Source organism: Heloderma suspectum, chromosome 2, assembly GCF_057233095.1.
Source record: "Heloderma suspectum isolate Gila_16-S chromosome 2, 16-S_ref, whole genome shotgun sequence".
Taxonomy (NCBI): domain Eukaryota; kingdom Metazoa; phylum Chordata; class Lepidosauria; order Squamata; family Helodermatidae; genus Heloderma; species Heloderma suspectum.
Window position 1 is genome coordinate 97614064 of NC_139459.1, and position 27237 is coordinate 97641300.

Sequence of the window (27237 nt, forward strand, 5' to 3'; positions counted from 1 at the left end):
ACAGTTTAAGTAGTGCACTAGATTCTTTGACTTGCATATAACATTGGTTTAAGCTTTATTAGTAGTATTATACATACATCTTTCTGAGTTACTTCCCCACTGCTCTTTCCACATTTCCATTTCAATTTTCTAGAGCCTACTGGATCAGCCCATGTGTAAAGTACTGCTTTATTTGGTTCCAGAACATCTTCCATTACACAGTGAGAACTGCAAACAAAAACAGGAAAACAAATTGTAAATCACAGATTAAACACATTAAAATTCAACCCCTAAAAACTATTTTGTAGCATTTTCCACATTACAACTATTTTTCACAAAAGTATTATTAAACTGAGAAAAGGTGTAGTGAAAATTCTCCATGTCTATATGATTCAAGTTATCCCTAGACTTCTATGCGTCTTTCCCCTTAACTCTGGGGCACATCAGGTTGTTGGGATGGGTAAGATTGCAGAGTTGGGTTCAGAGGTAAAAGCTATCAAGGTGGAGCCTTCCCCTCATTTGAAATATCTTGCAGTCTTCTTTTGGCTACTCTGCTTTGCTAACTTAAGATACCCAGGTTCATTCCTGTTCAGCTGGGAAACGCCAGTAAGGCACTACAGGGAAACATACCTATTAACATATTCATGATCAGTATTTACTCATACAGCATGAAATCCTACAGTATTCTGCTTTTTTTTACAGAATCTGAAGATAATCATGTATACATACCTTTGCCCATATTCAATTGTTTCTCCTTTGGTATGGTTAATTATCAGGAATGGTGCTGCACCATCATGGTAATTAGAGAAGGTAATTGCTGTCGAATGTTCAGCTTGTGTAACATCCACTATAATGCCTCCAAGCTAGCAGATAATGAAACAGTGTATTAAATTTGACTTTATTCTTTAGATGAACTTATCATCATAACTTCTATATTAATTTTAGAAGTGTAGTTGATTTGGCGGAATGTCTTAAACATTTAACAATATTCACTTGATTTTCTGATAGAGTAATCCCCTTCAGTTCTCTGAATTTGGGGTAGAAAGAGGAGAGAGAGAGAAGATGGAATACATATTTAAAGTTTATCTAACTAGTAAATTATACTACTCACCCTGTTGTCTAAGTGTAGCAGCAAACTATTTTCTTGCTTATCAAGCTGTATAACTTTGGGTAGAATATCAGAATTTTCTACTCTAAACCGTAATTTGCTTTCATTATTTTCAGGCCAAAAAGGAGTACACTGGAATAAAAGATGATATATTTTAAAAAGTCAGACAAAATGGAAACTGAATTATAGCCTCTATAAATCAACTCATCCCCTTTAGATGAATATAAAGTCATGAACAAAGTTGTGAGCCAAACATAATTTGAACACATAAGAGATGAAATAAGTATTTTAACAGTCAAATACATTCTCAGCTTTAGAAATTTGCATAAATCTATTATTTAGAAGATAAACAAAATTAGTAAGAGTAAGTAAAATAGGTGGAAGCATACTGTTCTCACATAACAATTTATACCCAGCATTCCACTGTTAATGATAGTTTAGAATAGGCTGGCAGAAAATTAGAAGAAAACTACAAGAAAACTAGTAAATATGACATACTCATAGGCAAAAGGGAAATCCATTCACTTATTTTCTTCATCCAAAGATTACATTTGATACTATTCACAGTGCACTATAAAAATACTGAAGTAGTTAATTCATTTTACACATTTTCTTCCACAAAAAGAACCACAACCTGTACTGCAATCTTCTCCTCTCTGATCTTCCATGCTTTCTTGTTGGTCCCCTCATCTTTATCCAGCACTCTACTGCCAAAACTAATCACCATTCTTGTGACTCTGAGCACATTCTATCTCTCCTTAAATTCCTACACCAAAGGTGGGGAACCTGTGGCCCTCCACATATTACTGGACTCCATTAGACGCTGCCAGCATGGCCAACTTGCCCAACAGTCACAGATGATGGGAATTGTAGTCCGCCAACATCTGGAGGGACACTTGTGTCCCATTCCCCCGCCTTACACACCTGGATCCTGTACAACTTTCAAAACTCTCCATGGCCTTACCACCTTTATCTCTTCATTCTTAGATCCTTGGACCTTTGTGCATCCAGCTTCATCACCCTCAGCTGCCTCAAACAGCTCCACCATTTCTCCCTTGCTGCCCTTTGTGTCTAGAAAGGCTTCCCAGAATGCCTCTGTGAGGCACTTTCTGTTATTTACTTCAAATCCCTCTTCAAAACCCAACTCTTCCATGAAGACTTTGGTACAACTCCATAGTTTCAATGACCTAATGTAACCAGAGTTAAGTACATGTAACTGAAATAATCTAATATTCTTTCCTTGTCTACTTCTCTCTCCATTTCCCTTCCCTTCCTCTATTGTCTCCCTTGTCTCTGTTTCTAAATTGCAAGCCCTTGGGGCAGGGACCTGTCCTTTCATTTTTATAAAGTATCACATGGATGGATGGTGTAATAATAACAAAACCTTCAATAAGTATGTGCTTTCATGGACAAATATAGGGTGTAAATTGGCATGCACAGCTATGATTAAGCCAAAGTTAATCACTATTATATAGCATTGTTAAATTTTACTCATTTAACTTAACTTAAATAAATGGAATTTGAAAGTGTTTAACTTTGGCCAAATTGCTGCTAAACATGAAAACAATTTCAATTATTGTGACAGTCCTTTTTTCAGCCACTTCAATCACAGGAATTGCTGCTGACCACAGTAGTAGTCACTGTCCATTTCACACATTACTTTGCCCATGTGAGTATACATCCAGGGAGGGTCAGGATAACAAATGTGTTGGACAACAATTATGTTGAGTGGATCAGTCCTTGGTCAATTTCTGATGTACAAGAAAGAATATATTAATAGCATCCTTTAAATATTAGAGTAGTTTTGACGTTTTCTTCCTGATCAGAGCTGTTTTTTAAAAAAAAAATAGGGAGAAAAATGAACAAGTTGAAATAGCTAAAGAATTCCATGTTGCACTTATGACCTAAGAAAGCATGCTTGTACTGGAATATAGAAGCAGCTACTAGAGTACCAAATACCCCTTCATATAAACTGGCATTTGTGAAATGAGTTGCAGGTGTTTCCTTTGCTGTGAGTAAATGAATATAAAGGTAAAGGTGTCCCCAACCAGTCGTGTCCGACTCTAGGGTGTGGTGCTCATCCCCGTTTCTAAGCCAAAGAGCCAGCGCTGTCTGAAGACGCTTCCGTGGTCATGTGGCCGGCATGACTGAACACCGAGGTGCACGGAACGCTGTTACCTTTCCCGCCGAAGCGGTACCTATTTATCTACTTGCAATTTCTTGCTTTCAAACTGCTAGGTTGGCAGGAGCTGGGACTGAAGCCGGGAGCTCACTCCATCACGAAGCACTCGGGTCTCGAACTGGTGACCTGCCGACCTTCCAGTCTGCAGTTCAGCATCTTAACCACTAAGCCACCGTGGCCCCTCATGAATATAGAATATACATATACAATATATGTATATACAATATATATATTGTATATACAATATATATACATATACAATATAGAATATACATGAATATAGAAAGCTCTTAAAAGGCTTACCTGCTGGAAAAGTATTGGTATCCACTTTTCATTGCCTTCTTCAGTTACTTCTAAAGTATGTGTACTTCTGTTTGTGATCATAAAAAAAGGTGTGAAAGTCACAATTCTAGTGATGTTAAAACTGCTGTTATGTATAGTGACCCCAACCTGGGAAAGACAAACATTGTTTAGTGTGTATCAGTCTTAGTACTTTTAAATGGTGCCCTCAGACAAGCAGGAATTTTTTTTATTTGTTTGTTTTGCACAATCTGCAGACATTTTTACAACACAGGTTAAGACAGGGGTGGGCATTTTGCGACACTCCAGATGTTTCACCCTACAACTCCCATCAGCCCTAGCTAGCATAGCCAGTGGTGAGGGATGATGGGAGTTGTAGGCCAACACATCTGGAGAGCCACAAGTTGCCCACTCTGGGTTAAAATGTGCAATTCCCACTGCTTCCTATGGAACAGTGCCAATTTTGTGGAAAGACCCATGTGATCAGCTCCCCTTGCTCCCACGTGGAACTTGCATATATGAATAAACAAAGCTGCCTTAACCGAATCAGACCATTGGTCCATCTAACTCAGTATTGCATAGGATACTGGCAGTGGCTCTCCAGGGTCTCGGAGATGAGTCTTTCCCAGCCCTATCTGTAGAGGCCAGGGATTAAGCCTGGGGCCTTCTGTATCCAAAGTGTTTGCTCTGCCACTACGCTGTGTGTCTTCCCCACAGTAATTATGTCATTTAAATTTTCTTAACACAGGAGCAGTTCACAGATAAGCAGCTGCCATGTAGTTGAATCGCCTTGACAGCAACTTTCTATCTCATTAAAGCTTCTGCGTGAGCGGTCCGGACAAAAAGGCTCATGCGGTACTTCTTATAGTGTGTTTCTCTTCCATTATTGGCAACTTTTTTTAAAAATTAAAAATGTTTAATTTTTTTTTTTTTTTAAGGTGAACTTGTGCCTATAAACATTGTTAAATTTGTCTGCTAACGGACTGGTCAATTCATAAAGTCTTCTCAACATCACTGCCACCGTTTTTTCAACAAGCAGGCTATACTTTATCAGGATGCATTTGGTACACTTGTTCAGTTACGTTTATTAAGGAAAATGTAAGAAAAACGTCGCCACATTTCTAGGAGGAAGAAATATTTCCAGGAATCACATGACCATGGATTCTAGTCAATGAAATCTTGTCACAATAAATTAGTTTTTAAGTTGCTGAAAACATGTTATTTTTGCATAAAACTTATTCTGAGACATTAAAAACAAAACTGACAGGAAAGGAAACAGGATGTGTGTTGGTCTGGGTGCACCTTTAGGCTGCTATCCTATGCAAGTTTACTTGGGGTTAAGTCTCAATAAATTAAATAGGGCTTTCTTTCATTCAAGTAGACAAACACATAATTAGCTCTGCAATAGATTTAAGTGTATTAGATACTCAACTCACTTGGTATTCCTTTTTGTGACCCTTACATTTAACGAAACCATGGCTGCCAACTGTATCCAGAGAAAAGTGATCAGAAAGTTCACTGTCTGTCACCATAAGCTGAACCTGTACGGAGAACATTTGTTACGATCTCTTCATTACAAGTAGAATTAAAGAAAGGAAAAATCCATTGGCTGTCATCTGGAAGGTGAACAACTGATACTAACAAGTGGGACTGTTGGAGAATATGTGGAGTGCTCCTGCGCCATGTTCCAGCCACCTAGTCATGCACTGTTCCAGGATACGCCATCTATCCCACCCTCACCCCACCATTCCTATAACAGACACTCAGCATTCTGTGTTCTTTGAGCATGCTCAATCTTCACTGGGCTGTTTTGTGCGAGTTAAGTCCCCTTCATTTTTTCCCTTAACGTTTTTTTCTACGGCTGCAAAACTTGTGGATTTCCCTGTCCATTCTGATACCTGTCTCTTGTTCCTCAGTCATAACTCAGCACTTGAGCAACTTGAGTATCAGCACTGAGAATTACATATGATAATCATCTATCAAATAAAATACTAGTTCAAAAGAAAAAAAGATCGTTGGTCACTTACCCGTAAAAGGGATTTCTTTGTGCATGTAAAACAGTACATTAGGTGGGTCTTGTGCTTAGTGGTCAAAGGCAAAATTGCTGCTCCAATTAAGTCTTTTAACTAGCTTTCCTGCCTTTGAAGCTCAGTTTCCGATGACAAGTTCAGGAATTAGAAGTGAGTACAGTGAAACACAAACAAGAAAAACAGGACATCTTGCACTCTGCAGACAGGGCTTGGAAAGAAACCAAGTGTGACAAAATAAGAAAATTAATCCCCACCAGCAGAAACAGCCATAACAGAATCTGAATCTAGGGTGTGGCCCTGATGTATTGTTTTACATGCGCAAAGAAATCCCTTTTACGGGTAAGTGACGAATGGTCTTTTCTCTTGTGCATATAAACAGTACATAAGCTGGGACATACCAAAGCCTGACCTATTTAGGGTGGGATCAACAAAGTAGTTGCCGCTTAATGACTGGGAAGGACATGTTGCAAGACACTCCTTCCAAAGGCCAACTCAGCAGACGCATATAAGTCCATCTTGTAACATTTAACAAATGTGCTAGGATTTGCCCAAGTAGCTGCCCTACAAATCAATGCAGCAGTGCACTGAGGAAAAAAGCTGCTGATGTTGCAGCTGCTCTTGTAGAATGGGCAAAAATATTGGTAGGTGGAGACAACTTCAGGCAGAATAGGCTAGGGAAATACACGTCTTTAGCCATCTACTCACAGTGGCATTAGAAACCTTCCAACCCAAGGAAGCAGGATAGAATGACACAAACAGGGAATCTGACTGCCGAAAAGTTCTGGTTCTGCTGATATAGGCCCCAGGGCCCTCCTGACAACAAGGGAATGCCATTTCATTTCTGAGGAGTGCACAGGGGAAGGACAAAAAGTGGAAAGAATTAGCTCTTGTTTACAATGAAAAGGAGAAAGAACTTTAGGATGGACAAAGTAGTACAGAGCACCACGCTATCTTTATGGAATACACATAGGTATTTGTCCACAGAGAGGACACTAAGTTTGGAGATCCTTCTGGCTGATGTTACGGCCACTAATAATAAAACCTTGAAAGAGAGCAGTCAGAGATAAACTGATTTCAGGGGCTTGAAGGGTGGCTTCTGAAGTGCTGAAAGTACTCTATGGAGATCCCAGGAAGGGAAACGGCGTTGAACTGGAGGTGACTTTGAAAAAGCTCCACGCAGGAACTGACAAAAGGATGAGTGCCAATGGACCTATCTGATTTTTTGACAAAAGAATAGCATGGAAGCCTGACATTTGTGCATATTAGGCTTGAGACCCATAGCCTAACTGTCTTGCAGAAATGCTAAACAATCTGAGATTCTGGCTTTCTGAGCCCCAAATCTTTTTCTTAGTACACCAAGTGGAGAATATCTTCCATGTACTCTGGTAAATTCTGAGGGTAGATGGTCTCCTAGAGGCCAATATAATCTCGATTACTGCGGGGGAGAGGTCTGCTTTGGCAAAACGGTTCCTTTCAATCTCCAGACATGTCACTGAAGCCATGCAGGGTTTGGCTGAAGGAGATGGCCTTGAGATAACAGGTCACCCCACAGGGGGAGAGGCCAAGGAGGAGCCACTGCCAGATAGATCAGGTTGGGAAACCAGAGTCTCCGTGGCCAAAAAAGGTAGCCACTAGAACGAGTCTCGCTTTTTCTTCTTTCGCTTCCACAGAATCCTGGAGAGAAGAGGGAGCAGTGGAAAAGCGTATAGAAAACCTATCAGCCATGGAGAAGACAGGGCATCTGTCATCTCTGCTGCTGGAGATGCATAACGGGAGAAGAACCTGCTGACCAGCTTCTGATGCAAGCAGGAACATCTGGACTCTCCTGAAACAGGAGCCTATCTCTTCGAAGTCTTCTGGGTGAAGCATCCATTCTCCTTGGTCTAGCCGTTTCCTGCTTAGCCAGTTGGCTTGAGTATTCTCTCCCCTGCTTAGGTATTCCACAGAGAAGGATTCTAGGTGATGTTCCACCCAAAGAAGGAAGGAGTCCACCTCCTTAGAGGTCTGGAGACTTGGTTCCTTCTTGATGGTAGATGTGTGCCTTTGGCTGTGACACTGTCCACCTGGATGAAAACCAATCTGAGAAGAAGTACTTGCGTAAAGTGTTGAACCACTACCCTGGATGCCTGGAGTTCTAATAGGTTGATAGAAAGCTGCAACTTCCCCAAGGACCAGGTTCCTTGAACCATCTTCCCCTTGAACAGAATTCCCCAACCAGAAAGGCTGGTATCTGATGTAATTACTGTTGTTTTTTTTTGGGGGGGGGAATCCTGGAGAGGGACCCCTCTCTCCAGAATAGGATGGAGGAGCCACCAGAAGGAAGCTCAAACATTCCTGGACAGATGAATGTTCAAGTGACATCTTGAAGCTATATCGTTTTGGAAAGGAAGCAGGGCCCATTGTAAGGAACAAGAATGAAGTCTTGCCCAAGGAGTTACCTGGAATGTTGACACCATGTGGCCAAAAACCTTTGCTAGAAGCATGAGGTCAGCTGCCTTCTTGAAGCAAATCAATTTGACTGCAGCTTGAACTTTGGAGAACCTCTCTGGAGAGACAGCCATGATCCCTACTTGTGTGTCCATTAAGGCCCCCAAGCAGAGTATTCTGTGAGAGAGGAGCAGATGACTCTTTTGATTGTTGACCAGAAAACCGAAGTCCTTGAGACATGCCAAGGTGACTTTCAGGACATCCATTGCTTGATGCTGAGAGGGTGAATGGGTGAGAAGATCCTCAAGGTAAGGGTATATTGAGATCCCTTGCATGTGAAGATGTGCCACCAAAGTGACCATGATCCTTGTAAATACCCTGGAACACGAAGCTAGGCCAAAAGGTATGACTCTGTATGGAAAATGGGACCCTTTGAAGGCAAAATGGAGGTAGCCCCAATGGTTGAGGAAGACAGAACATGGAGATAGGCTTCTCTGAGGTCCACTGAAGTCATGAAGTCTCCTAGGCAAAGAGCTTCTTTGATGGACAGAAGAGTCTTCATCTGGAACCAGCGGTAACAGATGAAGTGGTTGAGAAACTTGAGATTCATTACAGCTCTGAATGATCCATCTTCCTTTGAGACTGTAAAGAAGTGAGAATAGAACCCTAATCCCTTCAGTTCTAGAGGCAACGGTTCCACTACCGCGATATCTAGTAGAAGGTGGATGGCCAATTTCATCATCTCCTTCTTGGCTGGATTTGCTGAGGTTGGTGATAGGAAAAAATAGCGTGGAGGTCAAGATGTCAGCTCAAGATGCAGACCTGAGCAGAGTCTCCAGGACCCAACAATCTGAGGTGATGGCCAGCTATTTGTCGGTGTACCCAGCAAGATGACCGCCCACCAACAAAAGGATGGTGTCAGAATTGGTGTCTGTATCCCTTTGACATGGTGGATAAGCCATATCTAGCAGAGAACTTCTGTTGGCTTTTATTTCCTCCTCAGGAACGAGCCCAGGTAGGACACCAGGTTCCCTTCTTGATCATCCCAGAGTGCAGGACACGGAATAATGGGCTCAAGTTACAGGAAGCCAGATTCCGGCTCAACATCAGGAAAAACTTCCTGACTGTTAGAGCAATACAACAATGGAAACATTTACCTAGGGAGGTAGTGGGATCTCCACTGGAGATCTCTCCCTTGCCCAGAGGTTTTGGAGAAACAAAACGGCGCGCTGGTTTGGTAAGGATGAAAAGATCTCCTAAAGAAATGCCTTTCTTCCTTCTTCCTTGTCATAGGCATAGCATTTTTCTTATCTTTTGATTCAGCTAGGACATCCTTTAAAGCATCATCCCCAAACTGCTTGCCCCCAATGAAAGCTCTGACACCAGGCTGGACTTCAAAGGAGAAGCAGCTTCCCAATGGCAAAGCCAAAGGAGTCTCCTGGCAAACACATCAGCTGCTAGGGATCTAGCAGAGAACTGAGCCACATCCAAAGAGGCACCAGCAATAAAAGCTACTGCCCTAGAGACCTTGAGAAGGGTCTTACGTAATCTGGCTGGATGATGAAGTGCCCCATCTTTCAACCACAGGAGGGAAGGTCTGGCAAAAACTGACGCTGAAGCTGCCACCCGAATAGACAGGGATGCTGCTTCATGGGCCTTCTTCACACCAGTATCCAGCTTGTGCTCAAGCGATCCCTTGAGCTGTGCATGCGTATCTTCCGGGTGAAGAGCACAATTCACTAGAGCCACCATGGGTGCATCAATAAGCAGGACTTTAATTTCATCCATAATAAGCTGCAAGGGAGAATTCACCTCACCTCTAATCACTTTTGGGATAACAGCAGGCAGCTTCACCAGTTTGGTCTTCAGCTGAGGATCAGGACAGACAGCTGCCATTGTAGAGGAGCACATTTGAGGAACTTCCTCTGAAGGAATCAAATCTAAGGCCGCCATAGATTTACACAGCAGGGGAAGAGAATGGGAGTCCTGAAATAGGTGACAGGAATCAGGCCCCTCGAGGTCGAACTCACCAGTCCACTCCTCTTCATCCAGGACAATTAAGTCTACATCATTCTCATCTTGGTTGGGAGAGTCCAGATTTGGGTTGGACATTTTCTTTTTAACTTCCTCCTAGGCACATCATGATGATCTGGAGATATATGAACACTGTCTCGAGCTGGAGCTGAAGGAGCCTACTGTGACATTAGGAGAGAGCCAGAGGGCTGTGCAGCATTTCTAGATATAGCAGACATAGAAAGGGTTGAAGGCTGAGAATTAACCAAGGCATCCTTAGCCAGGTCAGCTAATAAAGCCTCCTTAAAACGCTGTAGCACCGAAGGTGGAATTTCCGGAGAAACGGAATCCCCTCAGAATGCTGCCTAATTGTAGGGGATCGACAGGGTTTTGGCAGGAAAATGCAGTGGGCCTGGAGGATGATGCCTGATCCCACAGGGCGGTCTGTCAACCACTGGAACTCCTCCAGGGAAGACTGCATCAAAAACAGACTGCCCAAATTCCCAGCCAAGTCTGCCTCTCTGTCATCAGAAATCTTCATCTGCCCTAAGGCTCCTTCTGGCCAAAAATCTGGGAGATGGTGTAACAAAAGCTGGGCTCCTACTTAAGGCCATGCTCCCTGCTCCTTGTCCTCCTCTTCTTCCTCCCAAACTCCCACCATCCACACCAGCCAGGGCTATGTTGCTGCAGGCACTCGATCTTGCTCTGAGCCCTACTGAGGAAAACTCCCAAAGGTGGAGAAAACAGAGCTCCAGATGCAATGGAAAGGCTTGTTTTTCATAAGCTGTAGATGGACAAGCCGCTTCAGCGCAAATGGGAGAATCAGTAATAGCTGCCATTATTGCCTTTCTGTCACTCACAGAAGCCACACAGAGGCGGCTTGTGAAGAGCCTTGAGGTGACTGCCAGGAGAGGTTTTTGAGGAGATTTACAGGCAGAAACAGTCTTTCCTTTTGCTTTCCCCATAGCAAGCAGCAGAGCCAATTTGGCTGGCCAAACTGGGGCGGGGGGTTATTAGAGACGATGATGAAGATAGCTGACAAGAACACAGAAGCTGTGGTGGTTGATTTTTCTTTTGTTTTTGTTTTTACTATTTTCCCTGAAAGGAAAAAAGATTGGGAAGGGAGGAAAAAGAGAACAGAGAATAACACATGGACATGCAAAAGTTAGGGAGAAAATGGAAAAAAACAAGCCTGAGTCAGAAGAACGCAGAGAGGCGAATCCATGACCACTTCAGTGAAGGAAAATCACAAAACTAAGCTTCAAAGGCAGGAAAGATGGTTAAGGGAGCAATCCTACAGCCACTAGTCAGCAACTAGACGGCCATAGGATACATCGGTTTCCAGGAACTGACCTCGGAGCCCACACTCCAAGGTCGGTTCCCTGAGAACCGACCTTCCCCCCCTCCTGCGCTGCCTCGCAGGCAGCTTGGAACAGCCCTGCGTTCTGTGCTCAGAAGAGGAACGCAGAGCGGCAAAAACTGGGCGTTCCAGGGTGGGGAAGGTGGAAATCCTGGCACGACACATCCTATGTGTTGTCCGGCAGCTGCCCCCCCGATCCACCTTCCCGTAGCTAGACAGCCAAAATCGGCTGTCTAACCAGAAATGTAGGGCGGCTGAAGCGCAAAGGGGGAGATCCCCTCCACTCTTCTCGTGCCCTGCATTAGATAGGCGGTCGCCTCCGAGTTCGGAGGCGGCCACCTATCCCCATAGAATTGCACCCTAAAAAACTTAATTGGAGCAGCAATTTTGCCTTTGACCATTAGGTTGCGCATAAGACCCACCTGATGTACTGTTTACATGCATAAGAGAAATATCTGTGTTAAACGTATTATGCAAATAGATATGCTTTCCTTTACTCAGAGCATTGCAGGATGAGAATAATTATGTATTAACTAATGTCACTGTTTAATATCCAAGATTTTTGGCTTCTTGCAAAAAGCCCCCCTTCCCAACTGTGTAGAATATATTGTAAGTATAACAATATATTAATATCAACTGCTAGTAGGAACAGGGAACACGGTATATTATCTGTGCAATATGTTGATATATTTAATCAAAATTCTCTAAGCAAAAACATTCAGGATTTCATACATATATCGACAGGAAAACTATCAGTGGATTCAGAGCTTAATGCTTTGTAAAACTAATGTTTACTCCAGAGATTAAAAAAAAATTCTGAGACTTAAAACAGTACCTTGTTATCATGGTAAAAATGTTTAGGTTGGAAAGAAAAGAGAAGCGGCATCTTGTAGTCGGGTGGATGCTTGCGGTGAATGCCATCAGCTTTGTATTGCAACATTCGACCAGTCTTATTTACCATCCAATATGGACTGTGAATTGCTATAATCATTTGTCCTGTGGCATAGGTTACATGCACAGCAATATCCAAATCTGTCTTATCAAGGTCACTAACACAGGAGAATGTGATGAAACTAATTTCTTGCTGATTTGTTTGAATGTGATACTCAGTGGTCCAATTTTTATCAAGATAATTAAGTAAATGTAATTCCAGCTTGCTTTGATCCAGTACTGCATTATGAATCTGAACTGAACATCCATCTTCTAGAGCGCTGCATGTTGTACTATGTCCCTTTGAAAGAAAAGTTCCAGCATGGTCAAAACATAGTCAATACACACATTAATTTAGTAATTATTTCATGTTAAATACAAAACAAATGGGAAATTATCAGTTTATTAACAGCTCCAGCTATTATCGGAAACTCACAGTCTCAGCGATACGACAAAAGTAGACATCTCATGCACATGTCATGTGGTCAGGTTTTTCCTTTGGACACCATGACATATCATTCATATCTCTCTTGCTGTTACTCTACCCCCTCAATTATTTTTGGCACCGCAGTCCTATGAATGCTTACTTGAACATAAGCTGCTTTGGAAAGGTGCCTTTGAAGATTTTGAAATAAAAGCTGCACAAGCATCTGTTTTGGCAGTTTCAGAGTATTCCTTCTAATGGCAGGGCTTTAATTATGTACCTTCCTGGCCCTGCAATTCTATGAAACGTTTCAGGTTATGTAAAACCAACATTTCTTTCTGGCACATGTACATTTCAGAAAGAGTGATGAAACCTTTTCAATTTATTAGTTAGAATGATCCACCCCCTGATTTCCATTTAACATCATAGAGCCTGATTTCAATTTATCACCTTAGCTATAGGAGCCACAACTGTGGTTCCTATGTCAATGAAACTTATTTCTAAAATATATTTACAGTTGGGAAAGATTCCAAATTCTTATCCATATAGCCTAAAAAAACCAAGTTTACAACAAACTCATCCTGGAGAAGAAGTCAGATAGCAAAATGCTATATTAACAGCTAACCAAATGCACCATTATAAGATGGAGATGAATTGGTTAGAATGGTCAAATTAGTTGAGAACTAGAACTCCAAGTTCATTTTTGCCACAGGCATTGAAGGCAGCAACTGAATTCTGGACATGAGTGAATACATTTTGGGACATCACCATTATGCTCCATATTTATGGAAAGAATACTGAGGATATGTTCCAGACTACAGAAATATTTCTATATGCTCAGTAGAACAGAAGAAGTAGAAAACAACAGTATAGGTGGTTACCTCTAAGGAATAGGTGATCTGATAAGGAAGAAGATTGCGGAGGAGAACAGAAGGCCATAAATGAACAATATATGGTAAATCCCATTGATCATCTGTACACGCTGAAGATACCAAAGTATCTTGCATTGGAACAATATTGATGATCAGTGGATGGTTAACTGTTTTTTTAGAATGACATTTCTTCTGCAACAATTTGTCAAAGTTTTTCACCATTTCATCAAAGCTAACTCCTTCACTTGATGTATACTCTTCAGAAATTTCATTTTCATCAGTTACTGGTCGAAAAAACAATAGTGATCTGTAAATAAGCACACAAATCATTATCATTCTTATCACTAGCATCTTTAGCTTTCCCGTTAAACATTCAATACGGTCTACCAGAAACAATAAAAATTAAATAAAATATGATTAGAAAAAACATATACAATACTAAAAAGAGCAGCATTAAAACACATAAGTTTAAAGCAGCAGTCCTTAAAAATCCAATAAAGCAGCATCTTGTTTATCATTAAAAGCTTGTTGAAGTAAAAAGGTCTTCAAGAGACACCTAAAATTAACTCAAGACAATGTCCTACAGTATACCTTGACCACTTTTATTCAACAGATTGTTGTGCAGGACTTAGGCAGATGTATTTTTTCTTTCTTTTAATTAATATTTTTGTGATTTTAACAAAACAAATTGTGAAGAGAAAAAAAAGAAAAGAAAAAGAGACAAGAAATTACATGCATAAACATATCAGTGTTCCATTAAATACAACATTCTAAAAAAGACAAAAGACTATGCGTAAGCTTTTTTTCCCTGTAACTTCGGCTGGCATGGAGAAGAGAAGGAAGGCTTATTGTGGGTTCAAGTAGCTACTATCTTCCTTGGAAATTCTAGGGTCTTCCAATTACTTTTAGCTTGATTCTGTGCAATAAAATAGACTCATACAACAGGGGACAGTGGTAACAGCACCACTCATGAAGGACTGGAGGGGGACTGAAGGATTGCAGCGCTGGCTTTCATCATGAAACGATGTGCCAAATGTGTTGGTACTCTTGGGAGACGGAGGGAGCAATCCTACCGGGATAAGCGGCCACCTCCGAACTCAGAGGCGACCACCTATCCAATGCAGAGAAGGTGAAGTGTGGAGGGGATTGTCCCCTCCGTGCTTCAGCCACCCTGCATTTGCGGCTAGACAGCCAATTTTGGCTGTCTAGCCACGGGAAGGTGGAGCGGGGGAAGCAGCTGCCGGATGACACATGGATGTTTTGTACCAGCATTTCCGTCTTTCCCACCCCAGAACACCCCCTGGAACACCCCATTTTCGCTGCTCTGCACTCCTCTTCTGAGTGTGGAGTCCTTCTGAGCTGCCTGTGAGGCAGTGCGGGTGGGGAGAAGGTCAGTTCTCAGGGAAAAGACCTTGGAGCACGGGCTCCGAGGTTGGTTCCTGGAAACCGACGTATTCTATGGCTGTCTTGCCACTGACTAGCAGCCATAGGATTGCTCCCTAAGATGTCTTAAAATGAGATGTCTTCAGTATTACTAGGCCCCAAAATCAAAATCCATGAAAAACTTTCAGACACCAATGTAAAACCAGAATTAAACAAAATGGTGATATTAATTAGTAAACTGACTACGCTGGGAATCCTCTGGCTCACAGGGTCAGTTGCAGTATTTGCAACATCACATTAGGTATCGAATTGGCAGAATAGGTACAGGCAGAACTTTTTAGGTTGTTCTTTTCCCATCAATCTATGACAGATTTCACCCATATGGCCATCCTAGGCAAGTTTACATAAGTAGCACATTCCAACTTTTCCATTGGTATGCATTTGAAAGATCATTTAAATATATCAACACATACATGGGAAATATTAAAGTGAAATAAATCCAGGGAGTGTCATACAGTTCAACCTAGCTGTGGTTGGAAAGAACAAACATTTTTAATGAAACCATACACAAAGCAGTGTAACAACAAACATTTTGTCCACCTATAATATATTGTTACACATTTTGTATTACACAGGGGTAGGCTACATGGTGCTGTGGGTACCAGTGCACCCCTGAATACCTTGCTTGGTGCTCACCGAGGTGTCCTACCCCTCCTACTTTTTTTTTTAATTAACCAATTTTCTTACTGGCAGTTGGGATTGCTTCAAAGCAAAGTGAGGGCCTCTAGCTGCTGCCATATTCATTTTCCATGAATGCCTATTGGCCACACATGGGGCTCAGAGATATGATTAGGAAATTAAGATGGCAGGTGGCTGGAGACTGATGCTTTCCTCTGCAGCATGCTCAGCCACCAAGAAAAAGAGTGGGGAAAAGAAAAGGGGATTCCTGCAACTTTTGTCTGCTAAGCTGGGGATAGGAAGGGAAGTGGTAATCCAGCTGGGGGGTCATGGAAGCCAGCAAAAAGCCAGCTGGGAGGGTTGGGGAGGGAGAGCAGCAAGAAGCCAACAGGGGCTGGGGGGAAGCAGCTGGGTGCAACCTGGGAGGTTAAATAAATAAATTGTGTGCTTGTATGTCTGGATGGATGGAAACTGCATGTGTGTGAGAAAAAGAGGGGGAGAGAGAAAGGGCTTAGGGAAAGATTTTGGAGGGATCCTGAAAAAGTGTGAGTGTGGTTTTTCATGTGTTTGCAGTGAAGAGGAGGTGTGTGTACATGTGTATATGCATGCATGCTGGTTACTTGAGATGCTCACCCGTGTGTATGTGTGAGAAAGAGAGAATAGCTAGAGGATGGCTGGCGGGTGGGGGGGGGGAGAGAGAAAAACAGTTCACCTTCTGTGAAATAGGTCCCTGTGGCACTAAAAACTGAGCATTCAAAGGAGTTCTTTAGTGTGTTGGGGCTCAGACACCCCTCTGTCTTGCACTCAGTCATTTGGGCATTTACTCCTATGGCAGCCATTTTGTGGTGACACCTTGGACAATTTCTCAAATTGTCAAATGTGCCTACATGCCTAAAAAACTTGCCTCCCCCAGCTATAGAATATTCCTACACTTAATATTACTAAGTGCTTCTCTTAATAGTATCAATCTAAAACTATCTTTTTAATTTGCTAGATGGTCAGTATTTATAAAACGCATAGTAAAGTGCTAAGAAAAACAGCAAGGGGGAATCACCTGTACGAGGTCAATGGTATGTTAAATTCATCCTCTGGTAGAGCCTTTCCTAAACATTTTCCATCTTCAAATATACTCAGTGGAATTGAAAAATGGTTCTTTATCTATAAGGAAAAATAACATATTTGAATATATAATTATAATAAAACTTAAACTGTGTTATATATTTTCACACTAGGTGTTGAGAAAGACCACAGTCCTGGGAACCATGCATTGTGCAGCCTATTCAACTGTGCTGGAAAGGATGGGTACAGCTTTCTTAGAGGCATGTACTACTTCAGTATGTATGTGCAGGTCTGCTTGGTTGAAAGCAGCTCAATGTAAAAATCATTCTGCACGCAGCAGGGATTTCTGTACTTATCCAGGTAATGGGATTAAAATATAACTCTTGATAATCTAGGAAAAAATTCAGAAGTCTATTAGAAAAGCCTTTCTATGACACATCTTTAGGATATACTTAGTGAGCAAAGCTGTCACCTCTCACAACTAATTTTGTTTAGGTCTTCAAGCACCATTATGTTCTTCAAATGACTAATAGAAGCTAAGAGATACTGTATCATCTGTAAAATCCATTTTTACTGTAAAATCCAGTCAGTAACATTTTTAGGAAAATATCCTACCTGAATAGGAGAGTGTACTGTTATCATCTTGCTCCCTTCAATGGTATCAATTTGACAAACAATAGATCTTACAACACCTGAGTCATTATGTCTTACTCTGTAAAGACTTCGGCCCACTTTTGTCAGTGGGATCTTGTCAGTAGTGGAGTGATTCTCAGGAGCTAGAAATTGAAGAGAAGACACTAAATTATAAGGATTGAAACCATATATACAGGGGCAGGTTTGCACATAATGACAACCCACAATTAACAGCCCAGGGATGTTGTTTGCCATAACATGTGAAGCAAGAACTCTGGTTTGTCTCTCCCGCAACAAGCCAAAGAAAGAGCCCATGGTTTGTCCTTGGTTATTTCTCTGGCTTGTCAGGGGAGAGACAAGCTGAAGTTTCTGGTTCGCCCATAACGCTAAACAAATGTTTATTCTGCCAGTCTGCTAATGAGCAAACTGATAGAATATAATCTGTTGACAGAAATTATATCCAAATAATTATACTGATAATATAGAGACAGACAGACCAGATAAGACAGTCTAAAATTATGTAAATAGGATTTAATTCTTAATTTTAAAAATATTAAAAATAAGCTCTTGGCTACTGTTGCATCACTATACCTATGGCTAAGCAAAACTTTAGAAATTTGTAGAAAAACAAACTTGTCATGCCTACTTACTGAGCCAAATGTAGAATACTTTGCTGCTGAGGGTAGTCATTGCTGTGAACTGGTCTTGCTCACTTTTAGTTCTGACATACTCCATACTTAGACTTTGCCCATCTTCAAGATGAAATGAATTTCCTTTTGGGTCAACATTAAGGACATTGAAGGCATCACTAGGCAAGACAATGGTGGAAACTCCTAACGAATTCATTAGTACAAAGGGGGCTTGATCTTTCTTGAAGATTTCTGAAGTTTCTGTAGCTGCTTCTGCAAATGCCTAACCAAGCAAGCGGTACAAAATCATGAATTAACTAAGTGATAATAACGTATTTCTGAGTGAAACATAAATTAGAGGCTATATATGATTACCTCATTTAGGATATAAGTCCAAATTAAAGTCTCTCTTACCGTGCCCAGGTTACTCAACATTAGTAGTCCACATTTGGACAAGGTAATGTTCAGCTGATCTTGAGAGTAAATAGTTATTACTGTTTTGTACTCTGGCACCTTGTAATGTTCTTCTTCAGCAACTGATTCAACTAAGGCTTTTTTGGCCTTCTTTTTCATCTTTATAGGAAAAAAAGGGGGAAGGGGGAAAAGTAGTATCAGAAGTATAAAGCTGTTGTTTGCTACAAAGAGTTTAGGCTATTTGGGGTATCAAAATAACTTTTCAAAAGTGATTTTGATGTACCAGTGAATCCTAAAGACTGAAATATTACCACAAGATAGTGAAAGGATAATCTCACAATGGAAAAAATACAATCAATAATATAGTCTGGCTCATGAGCTCTGCTTCAAGTAATTTATTTACTAGGAAAAAGCTCAGCATTATGACAGGTGTGTGCAGAACAAGGAATGAATGAAAATCTCCCTAGTGGGTGCAGTGTGTTCCTGAATGCTTTATACAAAAGATATATTGCAGCCCCTTGTGTTGCAATAGTGTCAGAATAGAGCGAAGACTTTACCCTCATTAGTGTTTTCCCAGCTGCAATACTTTACTTTTCCCCATAGGTCTGAATAGCAACTATTCACTTATATGGGAGAAAGGGGCATAGGTGTGGACCACATTGCAGTGAGGGCTAAACCTGTTGCCTGATCCATTCATTACAATGAGTCCAATAAGTGAGAATCAAGCCTGTTCCTATCTGCATAACTCCAGCCTGGTTTTTGTTTCTTGGTTATGCTACAGCATGACAGAATGTTGGAAACTGGCTTTTTATACATATATGACATCACAGTGCAGGGTATCACAAACCATGCCTGTTCCTCATTCTTTTCCCCACACACAAACCGTTCAAATGATTGGCAGATCTGACCCTTACACCGAAAGCTATTAGGAAGAGACCTGGTGTCCCATTAGCAAGTGGTGATGACAGTAGTGACAATTAAATTGGTCTTCTCCTTCTCTCATAGGGTAGATAATTCTTAAAATTACCACTGTGAAGGAACGGGCTTTGTTCCTGGTTGGGATGCTGGCATCATACTGCCATGGCTATGGCAAATTCTCCCTTTCCATCTCATAAGGCACTATTAAATGCAGAACATTCCTGCTTCCCCACAAAATCTGAAATCTATGATCAGACTGTTACTCTGTAGTTGTACCAACCATAGAAGTGCTGAGCAAGTTGTTGTTTTGAAATTATTATACAGAAGTAGTCCCCCATCCCTGTCACAATGGTTTTATTGGTTAAGCTTATATTATATAGCAATTAAATAAAAAGAAGGAAACAGTGCCATAACTTAGGAACATAGAAAGCTGCCTTATACCGAGTCAGACCATTCGTCCAACAAGGCCCATATTATCAACACTGACTGGCAGCAGCTCTAAAGTTTCAAGCAGGAGTTTTTCCTGCCATACCTGGAGATGATGGTGATCGAACCCAAGACCATCTGCATGCAATGCACGTACTCTACCACTAAGCTACAGCCACTTGTACAAGTGTATCCAATGTTTGCCTTTAAACAAGGGATAGGCAATACACCGGCTGCATGTGCTGCCCCCTGGCATGTCCCCTGCAGCTTCCCACCACTGCCAAAATTTTCTGTGGCAAAAAATAGCCATTTTGCCACTGCAAATTGGTGACAAATTGCTACAGAATACTACAATTGCCAAATTTAGGTTGTTTTCAAGCTAAATTTGGCAATTGTAGCATTCTGTCGTGGTTTGCCACATTTGTTTTTGCCACAACCAGCACTTGATAGGGCAGGGGTGGCAGCAAGAGTCTGGCCCACTGGAGGGGGGAGGGGAAAAATGGACCCTGGACCTCCCAAAGTTGTCCACCCTTTCTTTAACACAACATTTGTTTCGTAAAGCTTATGCTCAACACAAATCAAAGCTACGTGTAAATGATTTCAAGGAATACAACCCAATAATTTATTTCTTTGCTGGATACACTCCTTAGCTAGCCAGCTAATGGAGTCCAGTGGCTAGTTGGACTAGGGCCAAGATGACCCAGGTCAAATTCCCACTCAGCCATAAAACTCACTGGGTTACCCTGAATCAATTTCCATACCATGAATCAATTTCCATAAAAATCCATACTGGGTTTTTATGAGGATAAAATAGAGGTGAGCAGGAATAATCTTGTATGCTACTTTCAGCACCTTGAAGGAAGGACTGGATAGAATATAATAAAAAAAAAATCTTACATGACTGCCTGGCAGAGGCCACAGACTTGACAGGGGTAGCCCATTTTCAACATCACTCTTTCAAGCCTAGAACACAACTAGCTCTGGGGAGGAGATGACGTTTCTTCAGTAGATGGGCCGGAGCCAGTTTTAAATCAGTCTTCAAAGAAAGGAGCACACTGCTGTACTTTCCATGCTGCAGTGAGGATATATTTCTACCCAGATATGAGGTCTCAAATTCTTCTTCTCGAATTATGAAGACTTTTATGTATACATTTTGGCAAGATCACTTATCTAAAACTATTATTTTAATGGTGGAACTTGAAGGATATCTATTATACTTCCAAAACTATACCTTCAGTTCTAGAATCCATGGTCTGAATTCATCAGTGTTTTCAACTTCCAGTGGTTCAAGTAACGGCTCCCAAACACCAAACATCTCATTGTAATAATGTACCTAAAATACAAAACACAATTAAAATGATATCCATTTGGATGATGTAATGAAAATCAAAAGCAATAGAGAGATTACTGTTATATAAAGAAGTAAATCACCCTTACTATAATATCAACCTAACAGACTAGAAGGAGAACCTTTAAAGAACCTATAAAGTAAATGAGCGGGCCTCCTACAAAGTAACTGATTTGGCTTTAATTCTGTTGTTGTTCAGTCGTTAAGTCGTGTCCGACTCTTCATGACCCCATGGACCATAGCACGCCAGGCCTTCCTGTCCTCCGTTCTCTCCCGGAGAAGAGAACTCCTCCCAAGAAGCAAGCATCTTTTAATTTCATGGCTACAGTCACCGTCTGCGGTGATCTTGGAGCCCAAGAAAATAAAATCTGTCACTGCTTCCATTTCTTCCCCTTCTATATGCCAGGAAGTGATGGGGCCAGATGCCATGATCTTCGTTTTTCTAATGTTGAGTTTCAAACCAGCTTTTGCACTCTCCTCTTTCACCCTCAACAAGAGGCTCTTTAGATCCTGTTTGCTTTCTGCCATTAGGGTGGTATCGTCTGCGTATCTGAGGTTGTTGATAATTCTCCCGGCAATTTTAATTCCGACCTGTGATTCATCCAACCTGACGTTTCTCATGATGTACTCTGCATATAAGTTAAATAAGCAGGGCGACAACATACAGCCTTGTCATACTCCTTTCCCAATTCTGAACCAATCGGTTGTTCCATGTCCGGTTCTTACTGTTGCATCTTGACCCTCGTACAGGTTTCTCAGGAGACAGGTAAGGGGGTCTGGTACTCCCATAAAAACATTCAAATCTGGCCATGCCTATAGACATTTCCCAACTAAATCCCAATTGTGAAAGTTCCGTGTGTGTATGTTCCGTACACCATTTTACATTTCAGGTTCTGACACCAGCTTGATCCATGCATGTGTTTTCAAAGGGGCAAGAAAAGATGTAAAACATCCTTTAGTACAGTATCACCCTTGAGCACTGCAATGTTACAATAAAACATGATATATACATTAAGATATGCCTGAGTAAAGTTTAAATATCTTGCTTGATACTCTGAACCCCATTTACTAGGGGAAGAGGGCAAAATGCCAAATACATCGCAAAGCAGTATGTACAGGTAGGCCTATTTAACTTTATAGAAGTTATTCAGTAGCCATTGGATGTCAATAAAATACTAGATAATCGGATGGCAATAAAGTACTAGAAGATACAGATGGCTAAAAACCCAAATGTAGGAGGAACAGAGCAAAAAGAAGAGCTATGCCCTGGCCGAAAGGCAAGGTCAAACTGGGGGGCTGAGACTGAAACCAGCAGCACTAAGGCAAAGAACTTGTTCACACGATTCCTGCCTTTCCTCGATGGTGGGGAGACTTTAACATTGCAGAATGCCTTCTCACACCAAAGTGGGGATATCCAGTAATAGAATACCAAAACTGAAACACTGGGGAAAAGCCATGCTCTAATTTCCAGTTAGAAAAATGCTCTAATTTCCAGTAAGTTCTTAGGCAACAATTACACCCAACAGGAAAATACCATTTCAACTAGCTTCCATGCAGTGACCAAAATTCATGAAGCAACTTTAAATGTCTACACAGTAACACAACTCTAATCTATGTACCTCTAATTCAAGACGAGAAGAGAGATTGATCAGACTACTCCAGTTTTTAACTTCTCCAGAAAATGAAGACTTTGCTAAAAGCATTGGCACTGTCTTGTGACCAACCCCAGCTTCAAGAGTTATAATAACCGTTTCAATTCTCATTTGCAGTGTCTCTCCTGTAGGAACCAACTCAGTTTCAGCAGTAGGATCTTTATTTTCACTCGACTCTTCAAGAAACCACATGTTTAGATTTTTAATATTCTTCTTATCCCAAAGGTCTGGAGGTACTGGGCTAATGTCTTTTTCGGTAGCTTCTTGAGTTGGGAAAAGTGCTGATGTAATGGTTAAGACTGTATTTATGATAATAGGTGTCACCTGAAGTTAAGAAAAAAAAAATCTTCAGTAAGTGGTGACACCTGAGCTTAAATAAAAGATTACTCCCAATTGAAAATTATGTATTTGTAATGCATTAGTGAATAAAGAACTTCTTGCATATTAGCAAAAGTGATATAGAAGTATTGCTTGAACTAGGCACTGATCCTCTTAATACCTTGAGTTGGTTTATTTTATTTACTTACTAGCAAATGGACTCAGCTTTGTATGGGTTAGAATAGCTCTTAGTTTGTTACAGAGAAGCCCTCACACAAATGTACATATCTGTCAGAGACAGACACACTGCCCCTCTGAGTGAAAATATGAGTGGCACCCCTAGGCACAGCCCCTGCCGTGGTTCACTGCTATAGTCCCTTGTGTGTGGGGGGGGGGGGGGGCTGTCCCACAGGAGGGGGCCTTATATATATGTTCAGGTGAATAACTCTGTCCCTTGGCCTACTAATCACCTCTGGCTTCAAACTGTATAGACTGCAAAGTTATATGCTGCTTAGCAAAGTCTGCCCTAGTAGCTGAAGACATTACTGCAGGCTTCAACAACATTTATTTATTTACTCATAGGGACACATTTAAATTAAGATTAATTCATTTTAAAAATAATTTAACCCTGAGGTGCACATCCCTAGGGTTCTCTTAGTGTGCATGTCAAATTTCAAGTGTCTAGGATTCACAGTCTAGGCACTATAGCACTTGCAGACAGACAGACAGACATCTTCTTTTATTGTTATAGACAGAAAAAAAATCCCACTTTTCCTTTCTGAACAAGGTGCTCAAGCAACCCAAGACTAAAATAACCATTAAAAAAGAGGGGCTAACACCAAATAAACTAAACAGAATCAAAGCCATGCTTAAAAAGAAAAGTCTTCAAACACTGACAGAACACAGATAAAAAGTAATATAATCTAAGCCAAGGGTGGGCAACACAGAGGCTTCCTGTGCAGGCTGCCATGAGTACCCTGCTGCCCCAAACCCCCCCGTCTCCACCAGAGGGGGCACAGGAGGACAGTCATCCCTGCATGGCATTTCCAGCAGAACTGAGCTCCTGATAGCATGCCAAAAAGCTCTTTGGTGGCTTTTTGAGCCCAGTTTTTAAGCCCAATCCTGCAGGGGAGTATGTGGGGAGAGCAATCACAGTCCACTCTGTTGCTCGACAGGATCGCTGGGGTACAGGGGGAGAGGCATTAACCCCCAGCAATCCTGATCAAGATTAGTTTCCTTGAATAATATGCTAAGGGCTGCAGGAAACAACGAACTCAGTCACGTGTGTGTGTGTGTGTGTGTGTGTGTGTGTGTGTGATGCTAAAGGCTCTCTCCCTGCCTCAGCAATCCTATGTCAGTCTGTGCATGGGCAAGTGTGTCTATGCATCTACATGGGGCTGCCTTTGAAAACTGTTCTCAACCTTCAACTGGTCTAGAATGCTTTGGCCAGACCGTGGATCAGGGCTGGTTATAGGGAGCACGTTACTCCCTTGTTGTAACAGTTTCAATGCTCCCAGTATGTTTCCAGACACAATTCTAAGTGCTGGTTATGACTTATAAAGGCCTATACAGCTTGAGACCAGGCTATCAGAAAGTCTGATTCCCCGAGTTTTATGATCTTTGCCAGAGGCCCTTCTTTTCTGCTACCCTCAGAGTGTGACTGGGTGCATGAGAATGGATATGTGCATACACCTGTGTTAGGATGGGGGTGCATATGTGTGAGAATGGGTGAAAACCCTCTTGCATGTGGCCGCTAAAGTGCCTCAGAAAGCACAGAGAAGCCAATTTTCCAGATTCCTTCATCTTACGAAGAATTTCTCAATTGTAAAAAATATAGTAGTATGCTTAAAATAGCCCATACAACTAAAAATATCAACACATGTATTCCTTCAATTAATAAAGACACGTAAATGTTTAATGTACCTTAATTGTTATGGATTTAATTGACAGATCAGCTTTCTGAGGATCTTCACCTGATTGCATCATATCAAAGACAAGGTCACAGGGCTGCAATATCTGGATACAAATTATAATCAATTGAATATAATATGAATCTGCCTATTAAAAAGCCTTCTATAATAACTGTGAAAATCATACAAACTTCTTTGCAAAATAGCAAAATTCTCAGTCAAGCAAATGAAGGAATCCTAATTAGTCAAATGTTTTACAAACTTCTTTGATTTATCTATGAACATTTGCCTGGAAGCAAGAAATATCCATGTGTGCAACGAATTCCCTGGCTGGGCAGCTGCATCCAACAACAATAACGTTTGTATATGCAGTTCCTGATGCCAAACTCATTGTCAGGGAGGTAGATGCAGATCCAGAGCAGATAAATGCAATTTCCCATCAGCACTGTACAGAGTGAATGAGAACATATAATCTTACCTAAAATCCATCTGAGTTACAATATAGGATTGCAAATCTCCATTTGAAGTCACACAATCTGTACAGGTATTGCCCCTGCATGTGACCACCCCTAGTGTCTCTGATGTTGTTCACTTAAGTTGCATCCTGTTACACATAATGGCTTAAAATCCAGACTTAAGTCATAGCTACAATAAACCCACTGAAATGGGATTGAAGTTAGTTATGATTTAAATGGGTCTACTCTAAATTACTAAGGCCCTCTAAACTACCTCATTGTTGTTGGATTACTAAATCACTAAATCTGGATCCAACTGTGTAAGTCCGAGTGGCTTCATTTGCGGTTGCATGGCAATATGCACGAGTACAGTTCTAGCTTCGATATCTTACCGTAGTAATATTGCCTTTTCTTTTATCTGGAAGAAATGGGCAGGCTTTCACTTTTATATCTTTAACAGCAGCTGTCATTTTATACATTTCAGGACCATTTTTCATGGAGACTTCACATTGTGCTGTAGCCACAAGTGCAGGAGCATCACTTCTTGTTAAATCAGCCACAAACACAATCTCAGGATTTTTAACGACAACATTTATTTCCAATGTGGATGCCGGTTGTACAGGAGCTAAAAATGCAGTTTTTATAGTCATTAAGCATTTTAAGAAGAATTAATCTCATTTTACTGCACAATCATCAATATATCTATTTAGGTTTTTTTCTTTTTGTAAAAATTTTGATAGATTGCAGTGTTGTCACAGTAAGTGACTGGTTACTACCATGATGAAATAACCAGGAAGACAGAAAGTAGGTGCTGGCAAAACTTTTCACTGAGGTTAGAAAAGTGAGTTTTGACACCAGTGTAAATGGCCTGGTAGAGGTTGTCTCAGAAAATCTATTTCCCATATGATCTCCCTCCTGGCATATTAAGATCTTCCGCGGGGACCTTGCTCTAGATATCTTAACCAACAGAGGCAAGTCTGGAATTCACAAGAGCACAGGAATCACCTATGGCACAGCGCTTGTAGGTGCCCACCTCCAAACACACCCGTGAATGGGTCCCAATGGGGTGCTCGTGGGCACCCCCCATTTATTTTATTTTTTTAATTAAAATTTGTCTTTCCATTTTTTACATACACATAGATGGATCTGTATGAAATACATACAACATTCTAGCAATTATACATGGGTTTCAACAAAAGTGGACCAAATATCCAAATAGGTATCCATTTGAAGGTGGTGGCTATCTGTCACCCGTTCAAATATTGAAAGCATTGTAAGGACCTTAATCTATTGCATTACAGGAAGTGAGTATTTATCCTTCCAATGTTATAGTATCAGTCTTTTAGCTGTCAAAAGGGTGCAGAAAAGCCATTTCCATGAAGCTGGTAAATAATTTAAAAGAGCATGTACATCAATGAATATTAAAGACTGTTCCGGTACAAAATTTATCTGTGTAATCACCTCCTCCTACAAAGAAGCAACTTCTGGAAATTGCCAAAACACATGCTTAAAAGAAGCATTATATGTATTGCACCACCAGCAAATAGCCAAATTAAATAATCCCTTATTAGACAGTGTGGTGTCCAATAGATATGAAACAAAAGTTTTTGCTGAATAAGACACAGCCTAAGATCCATAGATATGACAGGTAGACGCCAAAGCAGCGATCCACTGATTAGACATTTTGTCATGGTGCCCACAGCATGGTCTCAAATTCTCAAATATGCCCATGGATCCAAATGCTGAGGACCCCTGACCTATGCTGAAGCCTTTCCTTATGTAATTATTG

The 27237-nt window shown here is 41.1% G+C and overlaps 1 protein-coding gene across 7 annotated transcripts in view; it reads right to left on the reverse strand.

The window, feature by feature from the left end:
* VPS13A (vacuolar protein sorting 13 homolog A) overlaps positions 1-27237 on the reverse strand; it is a 254743-nt gene that overhangs the window by 76054 nt on the left and 151452 nt on the right. For all 7 annotated transcript variants that reach the window (XM_084834257.1, XM_084834259.1, XM_084834258.1 and 4 more), the window contains 15 exons: positions 25841-26073; positions 25007-25099; positions 22733-23089; positions 20997-21098; positions 18422-18580; positions 18029-18290; positions 17361-17521; positions 16741-16844; positions 13635-13932; positions 12235-12630; positions 5006-5110; positions 3573-3719; positions 1091-1219; positions 709-842; positions 78-207 (listed from right to left, as the gene is read on the reverse strand). In XM_084834257.1, coding sequence (XP_084690383.1) covers positions 78-207; positions 709-842; positions 1091-1219; positions 3573-3719; positions 5006-5110; positions 12235-12630; positions 13635-13932; positions 16741-16844; positions 17361-17521; positions 18029-18290; positions 18422-18580; positions 20997-21098; positions 22733-23089; positions 25007-25099; positions 25841-26073 — 2810 coding nt within the window. The remainder of the gene's footprint in view (positions 1-77; positions 208-708; positions 843-1090; positions 1220-3572; positions 3720-5005; positions 5111-12234; positions 12631-13634; positions 13933-16740; positions 16845-17360; positions 17522-18028; positions 18291-18421; positions 18581-20996; positions 21099-22732; positions 23090-25006; positions 25100-25840; positions 26074-27237) is intronic.